The 27,552-nt window shown below is 35.1% G+C and overlaps 1 protein-coding gene across 1 annotated transcript in view; it reads left to right on the forward strand.

Moving 5' to 3' along the window:
* LOC110037622 (protein disulfide isomerase-like 1-5) overlaps nt 1-27,552 on the forward strand; it is a 52,700-nt gene that overhangs the window by 17,154 nt on the left and 7,994 nt on the right. The window contains exons 2-10 of the mRNA XM_020742316.1: nt 7,253-7,382; nt 13,017-13,182; nt 14,376-14,494; nt 16,223-16,303; nt 16,398-16,484; nt 17,797-17,868; nt 17,949-18,017; nt 18,263-18,340; nt 18,451-18,585. Coding sequence (XP_020597975.1) covers nt 7,253-7,382; nt 13,017-13,182; nt 14,376-14,494; nt 16,223-16,303; nt 16,398-16,484; nt 17,797-17,868; nt 17,949-18,017; nt 18,263-18,340; nt 18,451-18,585 — 937 coding nt within the window. The remainder of the gene's footprint in view (nt 1-7,252; nt 7,383-13,016; nt 13,183-14,375; nt 14,495-16,222; nt 16,304-16,397; nt 16,485-17,796; nt 17,869-17,948; nt 18,018-18,262; nt 18,341-18,450; nt 18,586-27,552) is intronic.

Here is a 27,552-nt window from a genome sequence, read left to right on the forward strand (position 1 = left end):
TGTGTGAGTGCATTGATAAAGTCTTAAAGAGATTTTACTAGAGCCTGAGATTTTATTGGAAACTCTCTTTGATCTCCCACATGTTGGTCCTTAACCACTCGACCAAATGATGATGGTTTGAGATCACCCAAGCGAGACACCACAAGAGAATCTGGAAGTGTTTTAAATTTCTAAAAAGGGGTAGGTCCCAACTCTAGTCTTCTATGATAGTCGATAGGAAGCCTTAGAGCTAGATCCTATAATCTAAGTAGATGAAAAATGATCTTAAAATGAGGTCAACACTGACATGCACATTGCTTCATTTTCTCTTGTGTTTTTGATTAGTGGTTCTTTTATTTGTTAAGTAGTAACTGAATACAAAAAAATTAATTCACATCGTCTGACCTTCTGTTCCCACATTGGTTAATTCCAAGGCCCGAGCCTGACAAAAATGGTATCAGAGATAAGATTTATGATTAGCTAATGCAATTTAATGAAAGAGCCAATAAAATAATTATAAAAATATGTAATAATTATATAAAAATTAATCTTAATTCAATGGAATAATTATCAATTCAGGCAGAGTGATACGCCTGAAATCATAGATGAAGAAAATCCGATACAGAACAAAAAAATACAACCCACTATAAATGCGAACCCAAAATGTCATCCAAATGATGGGGGTGATGAATCAGCTGATTTATGAGTTCAAATCACAACCTATTGGAAGTATACAGTCGCTGTGGTTAAGTACTTGAAGATATTTCAAAATCTACATCCACCATTGTTCATGGGAACTGAAGACTCAATTGAAGCGAAGAAGTCGTTAATGAGGATAGAAAAGATACTAGATAACATGGTTTGTTCGGATTAAAGAAGAGCGCCATTGGCAACATTTGTGCTGGATGGAGAAGCGAAAGGTGGTGGCGTGGGCAGTGTCAGGACAGGTTAGGGGACATAGCCAACATGATAAGTTGGTAGAAGTTTGTGGAACTTTTTAGAGAGTGGTTCGTACTATTATTAGCTCGACGACAAATGTAGGACAAGTTCATCAAGTTGAGGCAAGGAGAGAAGACAATCATGCTATACAAAGTAGAATTCATTGCACTATCAAGGTTTGCGCCACAGTTGATCGCTGCTGTAGAAAAAAGTGCTACAGATTCCTTCCAGAATTAAAGGATTCTGTCCGACAACCGTTAGTACCTTTATGGATTGATCAATATTCGACATTAGTGGAATGAGCTTGAAGAGTGGAGATCGACGATCAACTTATTCAAAATTGTAAGGAGATGCACAAGAGGAAGAGCGCTTAAGAAAAAAAGACTATATGGATCAATCAGAGGATTCAAATGGGAAGAAATCCAAGAACAATTCAAGTGGAATTACTAGAGATACGACCACTGTAATCACTTGTGTTAAATGTGGATGACAACATATAGGTGAATGCTTGATGGGCTCTAACACTTGCTATCGGTGCCGTCAACTAGATCATATAACAAGATATTGCCCATCTCTTTGCCAGACGAGCGCTGAAGATCAAGAAATCAAGTGGAGCTCATTCATAGAAGTTTACAAGAGGGCGGAAAAAGATAGAGTCTATAGTCAATAACTTCAATTCCAACCCAAGGTCAACCAATGCAACCTGTTCGACCTCGTGTATATTCCCTTACTCATAATGAGCCTGGAGAACCTACAACTGCTGATGGTGATGAGGTCCAATGAGTTTTATTTTCCTAAAATACTCTTTTTTCAGTATTGCTATTTGAAGTATAGTTGTGTTGTCTTGTATCGAGTCTTTACCTTTATAGTGTTTACTTTTCATGAATGACCCTAGTTTTATGGATTGCTAATGTTGAATTGCTTGAGGTTTATTTATAAATTTTGAGGATTAACTTTTGTAAGTGGGGAAGATTGTAACTGTCTCGTTTCAGTTACCGAGGTGGGGGGGGGAGGGGACGTAGGGAGGTGAGAGGAATCGAAGAGCTGAGCATAAAGGAGATGAAGCAAGGAGTTTGCAAGTTGAAACGAAGTGTCAGAAACCGAACAGAGGGGAAGCAAATAGGTCAGAAGCTAAGAGGTTATATTTGCCTTATAAAATGATGTGTTTGAGGGAGGCAGAGGTGAGATCAACTTACCTCAGATTCGTGTGCCGTGCGAAGGAGAAGGACGACACTGGGGTTAAGGAAACATCATCGAGGGTTTGCGGTGTTGTCGAGCCGCAACGTCGATCGGAGGGTGCTGAAGTCGTGTGCGATTAAAAAATCTATCATGTGGTATAGAATTCGAGTGACGTATTGTTTGTTAAATCAATTTAATATTAAAATTTAGTAGTAACCCTAGCAGAGCAGATCGTCATCGTCTTTTATTGATATATATATATATATATATATATATATATATCAATAAAAGACGATGACGATCTGCTCTGCTAGGGTTTTGTCCGATGACGAAACCCTGGTTTGATTCCTTGCTCGACGACGAAGGTCCTGCCCTCGACGATGACGACGAAGGACTCTACCTTGCGATTGTCGTCTTCTCTTTTGCGCCAAACGACAAAGTGCTTCGGTGTTTGCTTCTGCGGTTTCGTCGTCTCCTCCTTCGTGCCTTCCAGCTAGCCTTACACCTCTGTAGTTCTTTTCTGCGCGGATCGAGCTGCGGTTTCGTGTCTGCCTAGCTGCAATTTCATCTTTTTTGCCCTATTTTCTGCGCATTTCATCTGCAGTCCTGTCGTCTACGCAGCTTTGCCCCGAACTTTCTGACATGTCTTTTTTGCCCTCTGCCCAACTTGCAGGGCCTCTCTTTACTGTGATGGAGCTTTCTTCTTCTTCGGTTGAACCTGACAAAACCTCCTTTGCACATGTGGTGGGTAATCCTCAGAGGGAGAAGACGGTTATCTTCCCTTCAAGTTATAAGAAGCATCGTGATGGTACAAGTGACTGCCCTTTTATTAAAAATGCAAGCAGAAAAAAGTGGGAAGACAACACTCTTTTTCTCTGCTTCAGAAATTTCAACGCTGACTGACAAGTTCAAATTTGCTTTTATTGGAAAATTTCTGTGGGGACACCCACCTATGGAAATTATCAGGAAAAGTTTTGATAACCTCAATTTAATAAGAAAGTGGAAAATGAGGCTCATAGATGAGAGACATGTATTGATTCAGTTTACCGTGCCTGAGGACTACACTCAGATTTTCTCCAGAAAATATCTTAATATCGCTGGTAAACCTATGAAGCTACTTTAGTGGTCTCCTGATTTTGACCCCAATCATGAACCTCCAACTGTACCGGTATAGTTTAGTCTATCTGGTCTCAAACTGCACCCTTTTCATCATCAGGTTCTTTACTCTATTGGTGTCATACTTGGGGACCTTATAAAGCTAGATCTACCCACTTTCAATCTTACAAGATCTTCTATTGCCAGAATACTTGTGGAAAGAGATATTACTTTGCCTGATGTTACTGAAGTCTGGTTGGACACAATACATAATGGATATTGACAACAAATCGTCATGGAGCATAGACCTCCTTATTGTTCTCATTGTAAGATGTTTGGGCATATCCTTGATAAATGCCATAAACTTCATCCTAATTTGAAATCTAAAGCTCAAGTAATTAAGGATGGATCTAAGGATATATCTGTTCCACCTAGAGAGAAAACTATCACAGGACAGGATTCAGTGTTTGATTCTATTGCCACTGTGAACCGTCCCCTTGAAAATACTGTTTCTGCGATCGATGAGAAGCTGGATGGCCCTGCTGAGCAACCTACACTTTCAAACCCTATTGAAAACAATAATGAAGGACCCCTACCTACGCGGACTGATAATCAGGAGAACCTTGCAGCTCCCCACCTTCAGGAAGTATCAGGGGTAGAGGCGAAAACTCTTACCTCACATTGACTTATTGGCACAACTGTTGGTAATCTTTCTATTGCAGCACTGCCACCTCATCTGAATGAGCAACAATCTTCGGATGAGGAATGCCAGGTCTACACTTCCAGGAGGAAGAAGAAGAATGAAGATCTACTTGAGCTAAATAATCTAATGGATGATACTCTGGTTATTTCGGGCAATGGTACACACCTCACCAATCTGTTAGCTGGTTCATTTCCGAGAACTAGAGGCAGAGACAAAACTAAAGTCGGTCGACCTGGTTGATCTTTTATGTACCATCTACTTTTTGGTTTTTAATTTTCTTCTTTTTCTTTTTGTGTGTGTTGTACCGTATGGTTTGGGTGCATATTTGGGTCCACTCATACAACCTATATGTACCCCTTTCTCTTTAATATAACTTGGGCTTTAAATATATATATATATATAGAAAATTAAGAGGGTTTAGATAAAGTAAATTTAACACTTAATGAATAAGAAGGTAATAATTTATTAAATTTATTAAATATCATGTTTATGTTAGGTTTTTAATTTAGAATAGTTGACGTTAAGGCAAATTCAAACACGAATTAATCAACATCGAAGTGAGTACTTCTATGTTTAATCTATAGTAATAATTTATTTTTTAATAGTTTTGTAGTTAATGACACTTGTACATGTGTTGTTCTGATTGAGATTTTTTTTCTTTATCGGTCATATTGTTATGAATGTTTAAAATTATTTACTCATGCATTTGATATATGCTTTATATAGTATGTTGAATTGAATGTGATGAATATATGAATGATGTATTTATGTAAATTGCTTCTATTTGCATACCTACTATGATGGAGTCACGCATTTATTGTACTAGTGGAGGAACACTAAGGTACCCGTGCTCATATATGAAAAAAGATATTGATATTGATGTGTCTTAATTGACATAGTCGTTAGACGATACTCCTGTGACGGTTATACATATACATAATGATATTGATATGTTATTGAAATTTTAAAGTTATTTGAATAATATCAAATTTTTTATAGATTTATTAAAAGCTCGACTAACCTGCATATTGCTTCATTTTCTTTTGTATTACTATGATTTTTCAGTAAAAGTATTCACTGACATTGTTAAGTTTAATATTGTTTTAAATTAATAATTTCAATTTTAATTAAATAATTAATGATGAGCGATAGAAGACATAATATTTATAGAAGACGCGGACAACCAATAACTAGGAAAATTTAAATATATTGTTTTTAATTTATTTTAATAGTAGTTCTTTCATCTGTTAAATATTAACTGAATATAGAAAATTTAAATAACATTGTCCAATCATCTGATCCCGTCTTGGTTAATTCCAAGCCCTGAGTCAGATCGTGATGCCGCAATCCCTTACCTCTACTTGCAGTCTAGTCGCGTTGTCTCTGCGACTGCTACTCCACCGCCACCTCCCACTACCCTTCCAGCTGCCAACCCACCACCAAAACCTTGGGGATCCAACCCTTGTCGTGTCAGTGTTCGGTTTTTTGTTGTATTTCATTTTCAAGTGTGGAAGATTGTAAGCACATATTTACTTTGAGTAATAATATTATTGTTCCGTTATTGTTTGGGTGAACTCCGATATCAGACAGAAAGTTGAAGTACTAGAAAGCAATGAATCATTCATCTCCAATTTTAAACCAGGAAATTCAATCTATAAACAAATAGTTTATGAAACATAGATAAATTATGAGAATATAGGTCATTATATTCCTTCCGAAAATTTTCATTCTCATTTTTAAGCAATGAACAAGATTATAGGTTTTAAATTAAATGAAACATATTATATTTGAGGAAATCATCCTAAAAATTTTGACTCATTTTTACTAGAATAATTTTATCTTTCAACTTTCCAAATGCTAATAGTAATTTATCAAAGGTATTTGAAAGTTTCATATGAGAATTTTTGTATTTCAGTTTCTTCTGAATTAGAACAAAGTTCATACGAAGAGCTTGCTTTCCTGTTCTTTATTTTCTTTTTTCCTTTGGGTTCTTCTTCTCCTTTAAAAATATGCGTGATTCTTTAATTTTATTCATATTTAACAATCTCCTTCAATGCCCCCTTTTTCAACAATTTTGCCACCAATCTTATTAATATTTTCAAACAAAATGGTGAGAGCATTTAAAGTAGTTCTGTTGTTTTTAAAGTTAAGAATGAATTAACGATTCTGTAAATGTGTATGATAGGATAAAAAATTATTCTAGCATTCAATCTCTTTTATTTCAATTTTGTTATTGCAGATTTTTTTGCTATATACTATATTAATTTATTATTAATTAATATGAATTATTATTATTATTATTACTGTTATTATTATGTGTTCTCTCATAAATTAAAAATTTTTATCCCTTACACACGAATTCTTATCTTCCTTCGTGTATGCAAATTTTTATTTTGTTCTCTTCCAGTATTGCTACTCAGGCAAAACTGGGGGCTTCTCTAAATAATTTTTGAGATCCCGTATTTTTAGGGATGATGATTGATTGCTATTTTCATGGGAAAATTAATTTTAGAATCAAGTATTTCTAAAATTACGTCCGTATTTTTTCATCATTGTTGCATTCGATTTGATAATTTGTGGAACTCATATGGAGGTCAACTAGTTCAAAGGCCTCTATTTGCTTCAAAAATAACCAATGATAACCCCCCTGAAGACTTGTGGGGAGTCCTTAATATTCAAATCTATTATGAAAACTAAATGTTAGATTGAGATATATAATTATAAGTTGCAAATATTCTATCAAGATCTTTTCTTTACATAGCATGCATGAATGAGTGCCAAACTATCCCTTGAATCAAGAGGAAGCAATGGCAATTTTCTCAGATTTCTAAAACTGCTAGATTTGTTTCATATCTTGGTTCCACGCAGAGTCTGGCAGCTTTATTTTAATTCTGAAACCATTAAGGTCATTTAGTTTGCCCGGCCAGGTTGAAATTCTTGCGGCGAAGTTTACTACCTTTGGTTCTTTGTGAACTTTTTGTGCCAACCTCCAAAACCAGTAAAATTTCTCGAACTTCCAAAACCGAGACTGTTTGTGGATTCAGATTTTTTTATTGGATAAATGCTTTATTTTTCCAAAATCTATTGAAAATTTTATTGCATTGGAAAAGGCCATACTCATATTATCTTCATCATTTTTGTTGTTGATCATGGTTAACCATTGTGCAGTGAGATGTTCTTTCAGTTTTATAGAACTTACTTTATATTTTATTTAGCAAGCATTTTATCATCAGAGCACCTAAAATTGTCAGTTCTCACTTATGGTAACTGAATTTTGAGCTGGAGAAATTGATTCAGCTAGTATAGAGAGATCAGTGGGTGTGGGTAGATTAACTGTTTGTTCTGTTTCCTTTTCAGGGATGAAATATTTATTTGGGTTAGAAAGAAGACTGGTTTCCCTGTAATAAGATTGTCATCAGTAACTGCAGCAGAGGAATTCCTTAAAAGGCATCAGATACTTGTTATAGGTTTCTTTGATAGCTATGAGGTGGTTAACCCTGTAATGATGCATCAACTCTGTGTTCTCGATTATAATTAAGCTTAACTGTATATGGTAGCACTGATCTTTCTGCTAGCTGTTGTTTGAAACATTTCCATGTCCAAAGTCATTGGCTTTTCCAGCAGGACTTGTTATGATTTTTTTTTCCGACAAATTTTACACTGACTGTCAACTATCTAACGCAACTCTCCACTTTTCACATCCGGGCTTGGGACCGGCAATGGTAGTGATTTTTTTCACATCCAGGAGGATTTAATGGTGGAAATTAATTCTTATAACTGGAGTCTGATATGTTAATAATAATATTCTGCAGAATTCTCCTGGTGATTTTCACTTGCATAAGGAAGTTCAAATCCGGTTTAAAGTTTTAACAGCTTTATTTTCTCTCTGTGGCATCCTTTTGATTCCTCTAATTTTTCTACTTAAGTAATAACCTTTTGTTCCTGTAAAGAATGGAGTCGGTTATTATTGTTCAAGTTCTTTGCATTTAGTTGTTCTGTGTTATTCTTAGATGGTTTCTAGGAAATTTCACTTGTGGTCAGATTATACTTTTGCACTGCAGTTGCTTTGCTCTTCTTTTTTTTTTCCTGGTAGATTCTATTATGAAATAGCAGATGTTAGTTCATTATCGCTTGATACATCTGAATTTATATACTATTAGCTTGTTTAGATTGTAGAAAAATTCGTAAACTGAAAACCCAATGGTGACTTGGCTATGAATTTACATCCATTGATTGGATATTTTCATTAGCTCATATAATATCAAATAAACCAATGCTGAGGATTTGTGCAGGGGGAGTTAAAAGATGTTTATAAAATCCAATCATCGTCATCATCGCTATTAGAAGGCTGATAATAATGATTGGATATTTTGACCCCATTTTTGTTTCTTTTCAGAAGTTCCCAGCCTTAGTCCATTAAATAGTAAATATAATGAAATCTAATCACTAATGTAAATGCATTCTGCCACCCCCTGCCTTTTTATGTGTATTTTGAATTTTTATTTATTTATTTATTTTTGTGCGATAATTTAGGTTTCTTCCACTAGGGAGCGGTCTACCTCATTAAGATTATCCAAGCTCTCACAAATACGAAAAAACATCTAGTTTGTTAAGTAGATGATGACCTCTAATTTTACGTGGCCCTATCCATAGGACACAGGAGTAGAACAAGAATAAGGGTCTGTTCGGGGCAACTGCAGCTTATCTAGCTTATCTAGTTAAGTAGCTTATCCTGATAATGTGTTGATAAGCAGCTTATTCTGATAATATGACTAACTGTTTGATTTGTGCGTTTCAGAAACAGTTGATTCTGGATAAATGATCATTCCGCCTCTGTTTTGGATAAACTGTTTAGCTGTTTAGTTTGTGCATTTGGACAACAACTTATTTGTAGTTTTTTGTTAATAAAAGACTATTCACACATTATAAATTTAATTTTGAATTTTTTTTTTAAATTATGTGTAACATAAATTATAATCAATAATTTACATTTTACATTAATTTTAATGACTCATTGTAGACTGGATGAACCAAAAAAAGTGTGGAACAGTCATAAGCAAAATCTAACTCTTCCACTAGAACTAAATAAATAAAAGGATCAAGTTTTAACAAAAAAAATTACCATGCAAGAGTTTGAATTAGCTTAAAACAAAGAGCTATAAGTCACACATGTGCTTTATCTAAGAAAGTGTCACTGAAACAGAAAAAGCATCCAACTTTTCTCACTATTGTAGCAATTAAAGACAAATTTGCAGCAGTAGAGTACTTGCTGGGGCTCAAGTTGTTGGATTGGAGCTCATCCAGAAGTTCTTTCAAATTATAGCTTTCCCATTGATGAGAAGAATCTTCAATTATTTCAACAGTTCTTTGTTTCTATCCCTTAGGTGACCAAATGACTTTGAAACACACAATTTTTTTTTTAACCTTAAATCACTGAAAGTTGGTACTACACTTGGCTGTTCTCTCAATGGAAAATAAATGGCTTAAATAACTATTTCCTAAAAATTTTATGATTCATCTAACCCTGTCTATCAGCCGATTGCCATTGCTCATTTATTCTCAAAACACAGTAATTCTGAGCAATGATAGGAAGTAGATTACAAGATCACAATTCTACAATTGTCAATAAACTAGAGGCTGCAAAAGACATAAATATGAGAAGAATTAGGGAGAGAGCTTTAGGATAAGAGAGGGAGAGAGATTTTTCTTTTATGGGTGAGTAACTCCCCTATAGAATGGATGAATAAATCCCAATCCAGGGGTCAAATTATCCATTTTATGTGTCATGAAAACCATCATAATTTGGGGTGAGTCAATCTCTCCTTATCTCATTCAAATTCTTTCATCATACTAATTAAAGAGAAGGCACATAATCGTTTTTGCACACACATCTAAATGCAATAGAAGCACAGAACCATCAGAACTCCAAATTCAAAAGAAACTTGAATCAAAATTGATAGTACAATAAAACAAAAGGAGTTATCTTTCAGAAAAAAAAAGTCGCTTTAAACTAAAAATCAGCAATAAAAAAGAAAACAACAGAAAGAAGCTCTAACCATGGTGCCCTTCTTTGCTCGCCACATGCAGCACATCGACCCCAGACCAATTCTTCCTCGCCACGCACTCCTTATCAGCATACTTTAACAGCTCAACGACAACGTCCAGATGCCCCTTCTCCCCCGCAACGAACATCGCCGTCTCTCCAACCTCGTTGACCTAGTTCACCATCGCCGATCCAAGCTCCGCCACCTCGACATCAAAATCGGGAAGGGAAGTGAGCGAGGGTTTTTGAGAGGATTCAGGAGGAAGGCAGAGACGAATAGGGGCAACAACGTCAAATGCTGAAGGAAAAGCCGGACCGCAGGGCTCCTCCCGCGGCCCGCGTTTAATTAAAACAGCGAAACTGAGTTTTGAAATAAGCAGCCAGAACCTTTTTTCCAAACATTGCGACGGCGTTTTGAAAATGCCGCCGCAGCTGATAAGCTGCCCCAAACGCACCATAAGTTTACATGAAGGTCAATAACTGAAAAAGCCATATCCTTTTGCTTCTAGTGTTGAGGTATTTCTTTGAAAGATGTAATGAACTAACTTTATTGTGCTGAAGGTGAGCTAAGTATTTGCTAGAATATTAACCGCAAGTGATGTACTATAATTAATAGATGGGGATGCTCTTAATATAATTCAAGTTGGATGGTTGAAGTGGAGGAATGCATCGAGCCTATTGTGTGCTAGAAAAGTGTAGCTTAAACTAAAGGAAAATTTTATTTAATAGTGGTAAGATCTGCAATGCTTTATGGTGCAGAATGTTTGTGTCACGATCTAGCCTGGGGCTTGGAATTAACCAAGGCGAAATAAGACTGTTAAACAATCATAATCTTATTTTGCTATTTTCTTTTTCTCTAACTATCATTTAATCAATAAAAAATAAATGAAAGAGTCGTTATAGAAAATAATATAAATTAAAAGAATTAATATTTACCTTATTTTTGGTTGTCTGCTTCTTGTAGAAACTTTTCTTCTATTACTCATTTTTACTTTGTAATTTTAACTTGAAAATACTAATTTAAAATAAAATAAACTAGCAAGTCAGTAAATACTCATACTGTTAAACTACAATAACTTAACGAAAAATGAATGATACGCATGTTAGTCAGAATTACTATAAATCAATATAAAAACATTTAAAAATTTACTTTTTTTTAATATGACCGTTCATGATAGTTCATAATATTCAATGTGTTTTACTATATCAGTGATATGTCTATATCATTTTAGGTTTTTCTAACCGTCATAGGAGTACCGTCTATTACACGAATGAGGTGATTTTTTCATTCATTGAGATGAGATGGAGAAGCCAAGGCATCATTAGGGAGAGTAAGAGATTTGTAGAGTTTGACAGTTAATTGAATGCATTGAGAAGATATGGCACAAAAGGAAGGCATGCCCCAAGTAACTAGCGTGCATCAACCAGGTTAGTTGATTTCTATAGGAGAGCTAGTAGTTATATACGCAAGTGTTGAGGGGTGTCATAGTTCGTGAGCATGAATGAGAGATTGAGGTAGGGTGCATTGTTTTGAGCAAGGGCGAGTGGTGAGCCATCGGGAGAGAGAAAATTTGAGTACAGGTGCAGGGTTGTGTGCGAGCATGAATATGAATTTGAGCAAGTGTGGGTAGCAAGTACAAGGTTACAAGCGAGTGTGAGACCTTTTTTAGGGGCATGTATGCGTATGAGCAAACATAAGTATATGAGATTTTGATGTGTTAACAATCGTTGGGTGTGAGGCATGATGGGCAATGTGGTTGCTGCGAGATCGAAATTGAGATTTTATGAGGTGAGATATCAGGGTAAAGCATTTCTATCATACCGTGTTAGACGAGAAAAATAGTCTTATTCATGAATTTTTTTCTTAACTATGGTAAGGGAACAAGTACAATGGTTTTGGGTACACTCAAATAAAAATGTACCGCCCTCCAATATAAAGTTGTTTCCTATTATAGTGTTTCTCTATGTTAATATAATAAACTAAGCCCAAATATGAAGTTGAATTAGTTTTAAAGAAGACTAATCATGATGAAATAGGGCCACTTGGATACCTATTGAGAGTCAGAGGCTAATAGGAAATATTGGATAATTTGTTTAAGAAATCTTCTATCTGATAAAATACTTTGTACTGAGAGGATGTTAAATAACTGATGAAGAAGCGTTTTTGGTATTTCTTAAGGTAAATTGTGGTTTTCAAAGTTTTGATAGATATAAAAGAATGGTGTTATGAGTCAAATTATATTGTTTTGAGGTGGTAGAAAATATACGTAGATAAAATTACATCATTGTATTTAATTGGTTATATTCCTAGATGAGCTTCTCTCCCTCAAAAGTCCCCTAATCCTTTTGCAATTCTATTCAATTACCTTTTTGTGCATTATTTATGTTCAAGCATTCAATTGTAAATCATTATAGTTTACTTGTGTTTTTATTTTTTTGGTTAATGGTTCTTATTCTCACCATCTCTTTAATATAATAATTACCATCCAATGGCCGGTAGGCCTGTAGAGATAGTTAGTCTATCTCTGCTATGTTCCTGAGGAAACTAAGTTAATAAACATACTGTTTACTCTCCCGGACAAAGGTAGCATACATCACTCTTTCTCTAGATCATGCATTGACTAGAAATTTCATATATTGGGTTTAATAAGCACTTAATTATTGATGTTATAACAGAAGCACTTAATTATTGTCACAAAGTTTTAGCTGCTGCAATTGGGGACATTTGATATTTTTTCTATTTGAATTGCATGATAGATTATGAAGTTAAGATCTATCTTGAGTTAATCTCTCAACTTTGCACTTGTCTAATGGTGTTGCGATATTGTGTTCTCAACTATTAACAGTCACAAACTTACATTCAAGTTACATGCAACAGTCAGCCACTTTTATGCTTTTTGTTATCATTGAAACCTACATAATGCAAGCCTTACTTTCAATGCCTAAATGATTATTGTTCATTGTAGCAAATTCACATCCTGAAACTGTTTAAAGTTTTCATATTCAAATTGTACCCTTGTTCAGACTAATGAATATCTGTCTTATACTGTTAACTTAAACTTTCACTTTTATGTGCAGGGAATTGAATACAATGAGTTCGTTAAAGCAGCAGCTAGTGAAAATGAAATCCAATTCGTTGAGACCAATGATGTTATTGTTGCGAAAGTTCTCTATCCAAACATTAGATCTAGCAAACCTTTCATTGGCATTGTCAAAGGTGAACCTGAAAGATTTGAGAGCTTTGGTAAGTACGGTACCTTTATTCCTCGGGGCATTTCCATATATACCACACAATTTCTATGAATTTACATATCTAACACCTCAACTTGCATATTTACACGCCCAAAACTCAAATAGCTAATATTACATCAAACATATCTCCATTACTAACTTTTGAAAAGTGAAATAAACATTTTCATAAATAGGTTTACGATTCTAAAGTGTTACAACTGTAAATATTAAATTTTAGGTGTTAGGTATGTAAACACATAGAAATTGTGTGGCATGTATGTAAATTTCCCTTAATCCTTTTTTGTTTATTGAGAGCTTTATTGTCTTGTTCCAATGAATATTGTAGGTTTGTGACGACTAATTTAAGCAAAACTTCCAATGTAGTTATTTATTATGTAGTAGTTTTTTTGTGTTTCACAATATTGTTTATCTAAACATCAGTAAATTTTTTTTTTTTTTTGTTATCGAAGTCTGTCTTATTAAAGTTAGGAAAGTCATAAGCATAATCCAAGTTCAAGTGTTTTTTAATTCAAGTTTGTTATGATGGATGAGTTTTTATTTTGATTACAAACCTGTTCTTTCCACCCTTTGTTCTCATGTTGTTACTTATTAATTTCTTAATTGAATAATAGGCAAATGCCATGCACATTTCTCATGAAAACTGATGTTTAAATATTTGTTATTTCAGTTGCATCACTTTATGCCACATAAAATTATAACCAGTTCATTGTTTCCCAGTTTGCATATATGATTCACCTTCATGAATAATGTGAAGTGTGGTAATAACAAATGTCTCTTGTGCTTATATATTTGATTTCATTGTCCATCTGCTGTTTGAATTTGAAGTCATACTCTTTTGGTGGCGATTCTTATGGAGTGTACATCCACTATTATGTTTTAATTCAATAGAACTATACAGTGTGGAAAGTTGATGCCAAATTCATTATTAATTAACATTTATACCTTTGTCATACCCTATTGGATCTTTATCTTTGTCCATTATGCTGGTTCATTTTGTTCCTATGCTAGTTCTGATCACCTTAAGCATTATTACTTTGGAAACGTTTGTAATTTGGAATCTTATATTTCTTTCCTACTTCTGGTGTGCCAAAATAAATTACCCCTGTTAACTGTATTTCATAGATCATCCATCTTTTATTGGTTGAGAAATAACTTTATTAATTACCTATCATGTTGTTTTTGCAGAGGAAGAAATTGAGGAGGGGAATATCTTGAATTTTATAGAAGTGAAGAAGTTTGCTTTACTTACATCTTTAACCGAACTTAATTCTGCCAGAGTTTATTCCAGCCGTATAAAGTTACAGGTGCTTCATATTACTCCCTTTTTGGAAATTTCTAACTCCACTTTTGTTGTTGTACAGTAAATAGAGCAGTTTCGGAAATTTCTACTATAATTGAAATAAAGCTTATAGGTTCAAGTCATGGGAAACAATTTGTTTACAAATGTAGGATATGACTTATATTAATACCTTTCCAGGCCTATGAAGGGAGTATGAGTCAAAAGGGTCCGAAGTTGGATCTCCTGTTCTACTTGTCAAAGCCTACTTTCAGCCCATTTTAAACCCACAGGTTTTAGCCTATCTTGGAATGGCCACTTTATCTATTGTTTGGCGGGGGAAGTGAAAGTACTTCCCTCCTTAGGAAGTTGTTGTATCAATTCTAGCCTTTTGACTTTAGGCTTAAATGCATTGGTCATGATTATGGTTCATTTTAGAATTATTGTGCCTCTCACATGCACGAACATGCATTCTTTCATACATACAAATAATATAATTTTAGAGAAAATATATTATAGTATATATTGGAATTAAATACACAATAAAAAAAAAGAATTAATACATAATTTATTAATTTTATTAAAATGGTATATATGGAAATATATCATATATAGTGTTTTAGACAGTACATAATTCTTATAATGTAGTATTTATGACATTGCACACTTGCAATTCTTGCACAAACTAACAATTGAAAAAAGAAGTGTCGCTTTTCTGCCGGATGACCAGACAACCTTTTTTGAATCAACTTTCTCAATTTCTACATCCTAAGTACTACTTCCTCTAACTTACAAAGAACCAAACGTGCTACATCAACATAATTTTCGTCTACCACATGTTGAAGTCTAATATTCTCAGAAGTTTTAATAATCTTTCTTTTACTTGAGATCTCTTCACATCGACCCTAAAACTTAAAGTTTTCAAGTCCAAAAAGTTTCATCCAACAATAGCCTACCCAACCAGATGAATCTAGTTAGTCTCTTGATCATTAACCTTACATAACCTTGGTAGAAAAGCAAATGGACCATGAGAGCTGCAAATCACATGAAATCCTCGATCACAGTTAAAACATCAGCTCATATACCACTTATTAGAAAAACTGAAGCAAAGGAGGGCCAAAGTTGGATCTAATATAGTTTTCGAATATGATTTCAATCCAGAAGCTTAAGTTTTGGCAACCATTCAATATTTTTATCATAACAAAAATTTTCACCTATATGGTATTGTTGAAATCTAATTCTTTCTCATGCCTTAGCAGACCATTGGTGGGAATTTTTTTTTTTTGGTACTTCCTTTTCAGGTTTTATATTGTAAGTTTCTTACATTCAAATTTTTGTAGTTAACAACTATGAGCTGTCTTTCTGGAAGAATCAGAAAGTCATTTTAGGGTTGGCTTTATGAAATTAAATTCCAAGGGTTGGGTAGTTTTCTTTTACGAAAACACCATAGATGTAATTTATTAACTTTTAACTGTAATTGAACATACCGTGCTTGTCCGCAGCACTATCATTTACTTCTTTTTATTGCTGGATATAGTATTAAATTTTAATCTATTTCCAATTTTCCATTGACATCTCTGTTGAATGCCGTCTTAGTTTTTATTCTTTGTCGGTGAACTGTCTGTTAATGTTTTATTAGAAATTGTTAGTCCTTGTGCTTATATATGGTGCTAATAGAGGGAGGAATGATGGTGGGGAGTCTCTCATCGCTGAATATTTTTATTTTCATAGTAACAAGTTATCCTATTTTTTGTAGGTCTACTTTTTTGCCGAGCCTGATGATTGCAAGTCCTTCCTCTTTTTATTTCATGATGTTGCAAGAAAATACAATTCGAAGGTGATACCTTTCGGTTTGTTTGGTTATGAAAATCTTCATTTTTTGTGTTACTTGAAATGATTAACTGTCTAATTTAATGTATTTTTTTATTCAGATAATGTTTATATATGTTGATTCTACTAAAGAAAGCCTTGCAAAACCATTATTGACATTATTTGGTTTGGAAGCAAAAAGGCCTCTTGTGAGTTTCCTATGAACTGTGTTTGCATACACTTTTGTCATACTTGTTCTTAGAATTTACGCTTATTTTAAGTTGTCGCTACATTTCTTAATGTGTTTTTTAAATATTCTTTCTAGTTTGCTGAAATATTTTGTTGCTTTAGTTGGCAGGTACTTAGCACAATAAGGTAAAATAACTGAATTCTTTCAAAGGGTTAGAAAGGCTTTAGTAGACCTAGGTTGAATTGGTTCTAAAACCTTTACTAAGCTATATGTAACGAAAATTCAGCTCTTAGCCATAGCAATCAAAACGATGTTTCACTAAGTATGTCCCAAAGCATGTGTCTGAAAGCAGCCATGTCTAGTTCAGATCTATGGAGATAGGACTCTTAATAGCCCATGTCTGACATTATATGTGATGCGTCCTTGCTCTCATATTTTTTAAGATAAAAATCAAATTTGGCTTGATTTCAGCGCAAGATTAGTGACAAATGGGAAATATAACTATGACTTGAACCTGATTAAGTTGGAGCTCCAACATCTCATGCTTAGGTTTCTCTTTCATCGTGCTATTTGTATCTTAGAAAAATAAAATGATTGGTTTTTCACATACAAATGCTTGAGAGATGTTTATTTTATATGTCTTTAATTGTAACTTAGGTTTATTTGGTGAAGGGATTCTAATCATTTTTTCATTCTATACTCATATTTGATGTCAAGGCATGCCCGAAGAAGCAAATTTATCTACTTGTATATGAAACATGTTTTTGTATTCTGTTTTATATGATATAATGTTTCCAAGTGGCAATTGTCATGTTAACTTCGCAGGGTTTCTTGTATGCTTGTGTCTCTCTGCTTCATAGGCTTATACAATTTTAGGGACTATACTAATGAGGTGGCTGGGTATTCTAACCTTTTTTCTCGTAAGATAATAGGCTGCAGAATAACTTGAGTTGCCAAAGCCGCAATATGTTTTAAGAATCCTAAAAAGGTTGTCCACTTAATTTATACATCCTATTCCGCGTTCTACTTCAAGTTCTCAATACACAGTAAAATATATATATATATATATATTTAAATAGGTTTTGCTGTGCTCTCATATCATAAAATTTTTAAGCTTAAGAGAGTTGCGTTGAAAAAGTAAACCATTGTAGCTGCATCAAATGGAATATCTTAATCTTGAAGCAGTTCTTTTTTTTTCTTTTTCTTTTTTTGACTTGCAATGGATATGTTGCACGTTATGTGATTCTCCTCCTTGACTCGTGCATTATAAATATTATTAATATGCTTCGTAAGTTCTGTTATTCAAATTTGACAATGTTTCAATTACCCAGGTGACTGCATTCGATAATAGGATTGGATCAAAATACCTTATGGAATCGGACATTTCTCCAGGGAATTTAGAAGTAAACTTTAACTCCTTGAGATTCAACTAGTTCTCATTTAATTTGAATTGTTTGAATATTGGTACTGTAATGATTTTCAGGAGTTCTGCTCAGGACTGCTTCATGGTGCTCTCTCGCCTTTCTTCAAGTCTGAACCCATTTCAAATTATGTAAGATTCATTAGTTTTTCTCTTGCACAATTTCCATAAGCCGCCATGGTCCAACTGTTTAATATTTACCCTTTTACACTATTTTACTTTTCTCATTCTGTCACCATCTCAGCTAAGTTTGTCATGTTTTGTCATTTCTGCAATTTGCTTGAAAAAATAAATTCTAGTCACTTTCACGTCAATCTCATGACATCTATACTGTGCTCACCTGATGTGAATATCCAAATTCCTGGTGAAATTTGCAGAATGAGATGATTGAAAAAATTGTTGGTAGGACATTTGATTCCTCCATCTTGGAGAGTGCTGAGAATGTTTTTCTTGAGGTATGATGGCGTATCATTTATTATGAAGTATTCTCCATTTCTTTCATTTTGTAGTTATTCCCAGCCTCTACTCTTTGTTCTCTTTAAAGATGGCTTACTGTTAATTCAAGGTTTATACACCCTGGTGCATTGACTGTGAAGCCACGAGCAGGAAAATTGAGAAGTTGGCCAAGCATTTTAAAGGACAGGAAAATCTAAAATTTGCTAGGATTGATGCGTCTTTAAATGAACATCCGAAACTGCAGGTACATGTTCATGCTCGAGTAAAGTATTTTAAAATATTGAAATTCATGCTCTCAAATCTTGAAACTTAGGATGATCATAGTTTAAAATTGCTCATCAAATTCTTGGTCTCTAATCATATTTGATTCATAAACTTCACCTAGAATTTGAAGTGCTACGGCTTGCAGTTCAACCAAATTACTATAAGGGCTCATTTGGTTGGTTTGATATTCAAAATGTATAGGATTTGTTGATCCTGTATTTTGAATTGGTTGAATTTATAATATTTCTCATTTGTTTGGATGTTGATTTGCTCACATATTGCAAACCAATTTATTGGATCGATACATTTTAAGGTTGTCTTCCTTGTTTTGGAGCTCCTACCCAACTAAAGCTCTCTAGCCCAACCAAGGGTCAAACCACTTTTTTTTCTTGTTGAAAATGGTTGGAGATCATCGGATCCTGGTCAGAACTTTACTAGAGTTAAACATATAAAGCACTAGAGATTGCTATACAACAACAACAACAAAGCCTTAATCCCACTACGTGGGGTCGGCTACATGAATCCTTTTTCTCCATTGCGTCCTATTTAGTGTCATAATAGCCTAGACAAAACTTCTAGTATCGCCATTGGTGTTTGTTAGAATCCAATCAAATCTTTATCTGAATTTTGTCAATTTTTGAGCAACCTTCCCCCCTCCCCGCCTTCTGCACCTGGACTAACTGGTCCGGGCGGGAGAGGGCTGGTCGGTTCCCTCCTATGGGTTTGGCACATCCTTTTAACAGTGGACTCAATCCTAATTATCTAAGGCTTATATATTTGTTTCATGTGTTTTAGGTTTTCAGTTTTGATAAGTTATTTAGTCGTGACTACTGGCGATGTCTATTCCTCTCTTCTAGGGTTGTATCTAAAGGCGAGTGATGCTCCGACTGTATCTCATTTTGAGGTAGTGATTACCTTCGATATCCCTTCCCTCCACTGTCGTTGTCTTCAATCCCTAATGTAGCCGACGGGTAGCCCTCTTGCTGTCTTCCTGTAGCTGCCTCCCTTCCACCTTGCCATCCACCTTCAGCCAACTCCCACTACGCTCCTCCTGTAACCTCCAGCCGCCAGAGAACTTTGTTGTTGCCTTCTGACAGCCGCCTCATTACCTGTCACAGCCTTCCTCGCTGTAGCAACCCTATCACAACTCTTTCATTAACCTGCCACAGCCTTCCCTGCTGCAACCACCCTACCCCAACCCACTACCATCCAATAAGTCTCCTGCTTACTACATTTCGGCACTCACCCCCTTCATACCCACTGCCCCCCCTTAAGCTGCTACACAACTTCCCTCGTCCCAGCCATATTTTGAGTTTGTGTTGTCTTTTTTATTTCCGAGTTTCGTATGTTTTGATTGTAATCGCTAATTGATTTCAGTAATAAAATTTACATGTCCCGTTGTTGTTTGGTTAACTTCGGTATCATTTGGTATCAGAGCTAGCCTAACCCTAGTCCTATCCTTGGGTTACCTAAACCCCCGCTACCCAACCTAAAATTTTCTTTTTCATCCAACATTACTCCCAAACCCAAATCATGCAACTGAGAAGACTTGCTAGACGCTGATCAAAAGTTTATTATAGATGCGATACAACAATAACTCCGCCGAGTGCTATAGAGACTCGATGAAATTTAGGAATGGTCCTACGAAGAGATCACCATCGACTGTGATAGCAAGATCTAAGGAGGAGAGCGAGAATAACATTTGAATTCTTCATGTATGGATTATTTCAATGAAGAGGAGAATCAATAACTATGCTTCGAGATTTAATATCAGAGGAGGATAAGAGAGGAAGTACCTGTTGGAGGTTATAAAGACTTAAGAGTAAAAGTGAATGTATTAGATTTCGAGGGAATAATGAATCCGAATGACTTTATTTAGTGATTGCAAATTGTTGAAAGGATCTTTGAATGCAAAGAAGTGCCAGATGAAAGAAAGTGAATGTCACTGCCATCAAGCTGAAGAAAAGTGCCTCATTGTGGTGGAGAATTTGAAGTGAAAGATGGAGATAATGATAGGACAAGATCATCACCTGAGAGAAAATGAAGAAGGCGATGCAGCGATAATGCCTACAATCACACAACCACAAGGATATTTTTTTGAAACTCCATCACCTGCAGTAGAGGGAACTATCAGTGGAGAATTAAACAATAGAATTAATACAACTTAAGTTGAAATGTGTTCTCACAGAGCTAGAGGAGCACACAATAGTCAGGTACTTGGAAGGTATGAAGCCATCCATTGGCAACGTGGTTCAAGTACAATCTTACTGGTCTTTGTGTAATGTTCAGACCTTGACCTTGAAGGTGGAGAGACAACAGAAGCTGAGCTGACACCCACCGTTATTTCAACAGCTACCCACAACTAGATACATCAGTAAGAGGACATGCTTAAGGGAGTTGAGAAGACTGATCAGGAGAATGACAAAGCCGTTCAGAGTGAGAAAAAGCTTGAGAAGAGTAGCACTCCCATTACAGTTCCAGTCAATAAATGCTTCAGATGCCATGAATATCGACACATCACCTCCAGTCTCCCTACGAGCAGAGTTGTCTCATTCACCGTGTAGTGATTCAGTGGAGGAGGTGAGCGAGGAGGTAGCTGAAGAACGGGGTGACGAGTACCAACTTCCACCATATGAGGACGAGATGCTTGTGGTTTGATGGGTTCTTTAGACGGAGGCTACAAGAGAGCAATAGTGGCTTCACCATTACATATTTTACGCCCAATGCACTATGAAGGGAAAGGTATGCAGCCTCATCATCGATGGAGGTAGCAGCAAGAATGTGGCGTCAAGTGGTGGATAAGTTAAGTCTCACGACTTAGAGGCATTCTCAGCCATACTCGTTGATGTAGTTGAAGGAAAGCATGGTCAGCATTAATAAGATTTGGATCAGGTGTGGTGCGACGTGATGCTCATGGATGACTGTCAAATCCTGTTCTAGAGACCGTGATAGTTTGATCGCCAAATTCAACACTATAAATTCAAGAACACCTACTTATTCACTAAGGATGAAAAACACAGTTCTCTTACCTTCTACGGAGTCCAAGAATATAGGTGTTCTTGCCAATGGAAAAGCGCCAGTGAGATCAAGTTTGGTAATGATAGAGAATAACAAGACAGAAGAGCCAAATTTAGATGTAGGGCAACTGGTACAGAGAGAATTCTATGATATTTTGACTAATCGTTGGCCGCTGAGCCGCCAACATCATGAGGAGTGCTGTTTGTCTTTACGTCAGTTAGGGCTGAGCCAACCTTGAAACACCTTTTTAAGACCCTGCAGAGTATACTTGATACGAAGTCCCAATTTAGTTCAACAATGTACCCCCAGATGGTTGGATTGCTTTGAATGGTTATTCGCATGTGGGAAAACTTTCTGAAGTGTTTTGGGGAACAGTGCAACCGTAAGTGAGATCCAGGTGCTCATATTGATGCTGTCAAAGATCCTCCAACTTAGGGGGGGCTACAGTAGCTCCTCTAACTTCAAAGTGCCTCATCCGACTCCATACTATGGGAGATAGAAGCTTCGACGAATGAGGTCATAGTTCCCCCAACTCGGGAAACTGGAGCGAACGTAAGTGGCATGGGATTCCCCTCCCATGTTCCAATGCCTAGACCGGTCATGTGAGGGGCGTGGGATTCCCCTCCCATGTTCCAGCACTTGGACCGACTTACTCCCATGGGCTTGGTGCCTCCTTTCAACAGTGGACCTAACCCTAATTATCTGGGGTATATACATTTGCTTTGTCTATTTTAGGTTTTCAATTTTGATGAGTTTTCTTTTGTGATAGTCGTTGACATCTATTCTTTCCTTCTAGAGTTGTATTGAGGTTGATTGGTGCTCCGACTATATCTCATTCTGAGGTAGTGGTTATCCTCAACTTTTCTTTCCTCCGCTTTCTTTCCTTCGTTGCCATCGTCCTCCATCCCTACTTTAGTCGTCGAATACCCTCTTATTGTATTTCTGCATCCACCTCCCTTCAACCTTGCCATCCACCTTCAGCCAGCTCCCCCTACCCTCCTCTTGCAACCTCCGCCTGTCAGACAACCCTGTTGCTACCTTTCGACAGCCGCTTCATATCCTGATGCAACCTTCCCTGCTGTAGCAACTCTATCGCAACCCTTCCAGTAACCTGATGTAGTCTTCCCTGTTGTAGCCACTCTACCTCCAACCTACTACCATCAAACCAACTCCCTGCTTGCTACCTTTCGGCCCTCACCCCCTCAATACCCACTGCTCCCCCTTAAACTGTAGCACCACCACTCTCGACCCAACCCTAATTTATGTGATGTTTTTTGTTATCTCCTAGTTCCATGTTTTTTAGTTGTAATTCCTATTTGATTTCAGTGATAAAATTTATATATATATTTTTATTGTTGTTTGTTTAACCACAATATCATTGTGGTTAATATTTTAGAAGAGAAGCATAAAGCATTGTGTTTCACCTTTAATAAACCTGGGCATAAATCCGTAGGCATGAGATTTGAGTCTCATGAAATTTATATTTTTAATATTCATAGAATAACAACAACAACAACAACAACAAGCCCTCATCCCACTAAGTGGGGTCGGCTACATGAATTCTATTTCTCTATGATGTCATATTGAGTGTCATATATTTTTAATATTCATTAATAAAAAAAATATGACTGAAAAGTCTAATATAAGAAAAAAATTTGAAATAAATTCCAAAAGCAATAGCCAGTAATTATATGAATCATATTCTAATTCCAAATTCTGATTGGCAAAAAGTGTGATGAGAGAGTCTCTCGCTAAGCATATGAAAAGTTGAAAATAAACACAACACGATGGAAATAATTGTGATTCAAGCTTTGCCTTTGATATTTCTTTGGGTTTGTAGGACAGGAAGCATTTGATTGGATTTAAGATTTTAGAATTCAAATCATCTTTTCTCAATTGTTTTAATTTAATCTGTAGGAATTTATAATAATTTCTTAAGATTTAGTGCTTTGTAGTTTAATTTAATTTAAACTATATTAAGGTGTTATTACTTAGCTAGAAGGGTGCAAAAGGAGCACCTAGGCACCTAGGGTGATGCTGCATGTAGCATGTCTTGCAGCCAAACACCTCTTTTGGATACTGTTGAACTCTGTTGTGCTGCCTCAACATAATGGGCACCTTGGAAAAGTCCAAAAAAGATTTTTTAAAACACTAGTAACTTAAAAAGAGATTGCAATCGGCTTGGAGGATCTCTAAGATTCATAACAACCCAGCTGTGATTTATTTTTCATTGCTTGTGCACGTGAAAATAATATCCTTATTGTTTGGGATTTGTCGATTTTTAAATTCATACTTTTTTTTTTGCTTCCAATTATTGATGGCGTTCAGAAAATATGATCATATTTTAAAACATAGTTTCAATTTACAAACAACCACATTTAATCTAAAATAAATTATTTTGCCTAGTCATGAATAATGTTCATGTTTTACTTTTATTTAAACCTTTTCATTCCATTTTTTTCATGGTTATTAATACATCCTTTTAAACACTTTTATTTTATATTTATAAGATGTTATATAGTAAGGCTAGCATATCAGAGTCATGTGATATGCAACAACTTATTCTGCTTATGATGAAATATGAGAAATGGTTAATTAGCTTTAAATTTAAGATTAAGATTTTCATATGAAATTTTAGGAATTTGAATGAAAGACATGCAAGTTGGCAAACTATATTATTACTTGTTTGTGAGAAAATAAGTGAAGAAAAAAAAAAATCATGGGTAATGAGAAATGATGAAGTTTTATTTTGTTAGGTTAACGATAAAATGGGCTTGAAATATTAGTGTTAGCCTATAGGGAGTTAAAACGTAACATTGTTTAGATGAATAGGTTACTAAAAGGGCAATTTCTACTAATTCTAAGACAATATATGATAAATATTTTTAGTGCTTATATTGGATTAGAACATAGTTTGAAAAATTAATTTTAGGAAGAGATGATTGAACTATATAAATGAAGACGAAAGAATATTTTATTGGGGGTGATTTTAAATGAGCATATAACTTTTATTAGTATGAGTTATTGTGGATTCATGTTGGTGCATGATAAAAGATATAAATGTAGTACAATAACAACAACAACAACAACTATAATAAATCTTTATTCCACTAAGTGGGGTCGGTTACATGAATTCTTTTTCTCCATTGTGTCATAGTAAGTATCATATTTTCATTGAATTCTAATAAATATAGATTTTTTTTTATATACAACTACCCAAGTTTTTTTAGGCCTACTTCTACCTTTAACATATGTCAAATCTAAAACATCTACTATCCTAACTGTGTCATCAGATGGTTGAAGTTTAATATAACCAAACCATCTAAAGTGACACTCTAACCATATCAGCCACTGGAGCTACTCCAACCCTTTCACAAATATATTTGTTTCCTATCATGTCTTTAAGTGTAAAGTCATTTATCCACCCGAGTATTCTCATCTCAGCAACACTTAGGCTCCGTTTGGAAGGACTTTGGGAGTGTTGTGTGGGGAGCGCCTGCGAAGTTATGCTGTTTGGGAGCGCGTTGGGGCATGGGCGTCTCTCGTTTTTGCTTGAACGCAGGCCACGAATGGAGGCCCGCAACCCGCGTTGGAGGTCTGGCTTTTTACGGATCCACCCCCACTGTTCGACCTTTATCCTCACCGTTCGACCTTCATCCTCCGTCCCCGCTGTCTCAACTTCGACCTTCATCTCCGCCGTCTCACCTTCGACCTTCATCCCGATTTTCGTTTCGAGGGTTGGTTTCTTAGGGATCGAGCCCCGCTTTTGCTCTTTTGTCTCTTCTTCCTCACCGCTCCGCAGGTAAACGAAAGCATGAGTCTAATGTCTACTCAGTGCTTGCTTTTCTCTCTGTGCCTCAAAAAATGAGAGAAATTACTAAGTGCGATTAGGGCATGTTCTAAGAGAGATTGATTGCCTTTTCCTTGCAGGTTACTCCCGAACGTCGGTACACTCTGCACTGCAAAATCTTAATTTCTTTCCCTTCAGTTTCAAAAGCCAATGGTTTAAATTTCTGCTCTCAAGTCTGTGGTTTTCAATTGTGATATGCCTGCATTCAAGGATATTGAGGCTTTAAACTTGTATCATGATATAAAAAAGATCAATGTTTGAATGCTAAGACATGCCAAAATATTTATTAGTGTAATTTACGTTGATTATATGTGACACTATTTGATGAATGTATACTTCTAAAGTATCAAATACAATATTATGACAGTTCTGTAAATAAATTTACTAAACATGGGCGTAATGGACATTTACTTACAATGAAATTTAAGTAAAATTTTCTTTCATAGTAGTTGCTTCAGCAATTTAAATTTTTTTGGGTCCTTTATCATTAATGCAAATTAAAGCTGATTTTACTTCATTGTGATTGTCTCATTTTCATTCATCATTATTTTGAATTTCTACTTCTGAATTATGAAATAAATGGGTGTCACAGTTTATTTACAAATAAATTAACTGAACAGGGGCGGAATGATCATTTTTTTAGAAATAGCTACCCCACAGCTATTTTTACACAGCTGCAACAAACAGACAGCCAGCTTCCCCGCAACAACTTTCTGGGGAAAGCTGAGAAGCTGCAGCTGCAACCAACAGAGCCTTAATCTTATGTTTCCTTCAACAGGCCAACATTCTACACCATAGAGCATTGTTTGTCCCATCACCATTTTATAAAATTTTTCTTTTGGTCTAAGTACTTTTCAATCACACAATAGGCTTGATGCATTCCTCCTACTTAAACCATCCAACTTCAATTCTACTAATAATATCCCCATCAATATCACCATTACTTTGAATAATAAACCCGAGATATCTGAAACGTTCATTCCTTTTAATGACTTGATCACTCATTATTATAACCTAACCACTAGATCTATTACTACTAAAATTACATTCTATGTATTTAGTTTTAGATCTACTCAGTCAAAAGTATTTAAATTTTGATGTTGACCTCCATAATTCAAGTTTTTCTTGAACTATCTCTAGTTTTATCCACAAGAAGGATATCATCAACGAAAAACATACACCAAGATACATCCTCCTGTAAATGTCTAGTAAGAACATCCATAACTAAAAAAAAAGATACGGGCTTAAAGAAAATCATTGATGTAGTTCAACTAAAATAGGAAAATACTTGACCAATCTTTCTTGTGTTGAACACAAGTAACAACTCTAATATACATATCTTTAATGACTTGAATATAAGCAATATTAACACATTTCTTTTTTTATAACTCTCCAAAGTACTTAGAAATTTATAACAAGATTTTGCTACACAACGAAAATTGTATGTTGATCCTCTTTATTTAGCTCTATTTCTCTATCAAATCTTTCAATAAATATATAACTTCTATAATAGACTTACTCGGCATGAATCCAATTGAGAAATTTTTGTATCACATTGTTTCTTCTATTCAATTACTCTCTTCCATAACTTTAATGTGTGACACATTAGCTTAATTTCTCTATAATTTGCACTCTTGTGCATCTCCTTTGTTCTTAAAAATTGGAACTAATAGACTTTTTCTTCACTCATCAGACATCTTTATAGTTTTTAAAATAATATTAAAAAGTTTAGAAAGCTAAGAAACTCTCAGATCTAAACATTTTCACATTTATATTGGAATACCATCAGATTCTACTTATTTTCCATACTTCAATTTATTTTACAGTCTCCTTAACTTCTGTTTTACTAATGTCATGACAAAAATAACAAATTTTATTATTATTTATAATATTAAGATCCTTAAAGTTGATTATATTTTCACAATCTTCATTGAATACTTTATCGAATATCTCACACATCTATGTTGAATATCTTCATTTAAGAAAAATATTTTTTGATTTTCATCATTAATATACTTTACTTGAACTAAACATTTAATTCTATTATCTCTTTGTTTAAATATATATATATATATATAT

Source organism: Phalaenopsis equestris, unplaced genomic scaffold (genome assembly GCF_001263595.1).
Source record: "Phalaenopsis equestris unplaced genomic scaffold, ASM126359v1 Scaffold222338, whole genome shotgun sequence".
In the NCBI taxonomy this organism is placed as follows: Eukaryota; Viridiplantae; Streptophyta; class Magnoliopsida; order Asparagales; family Orchidaceae; genus Phalaenopsis; species Phalaenopsis equestris.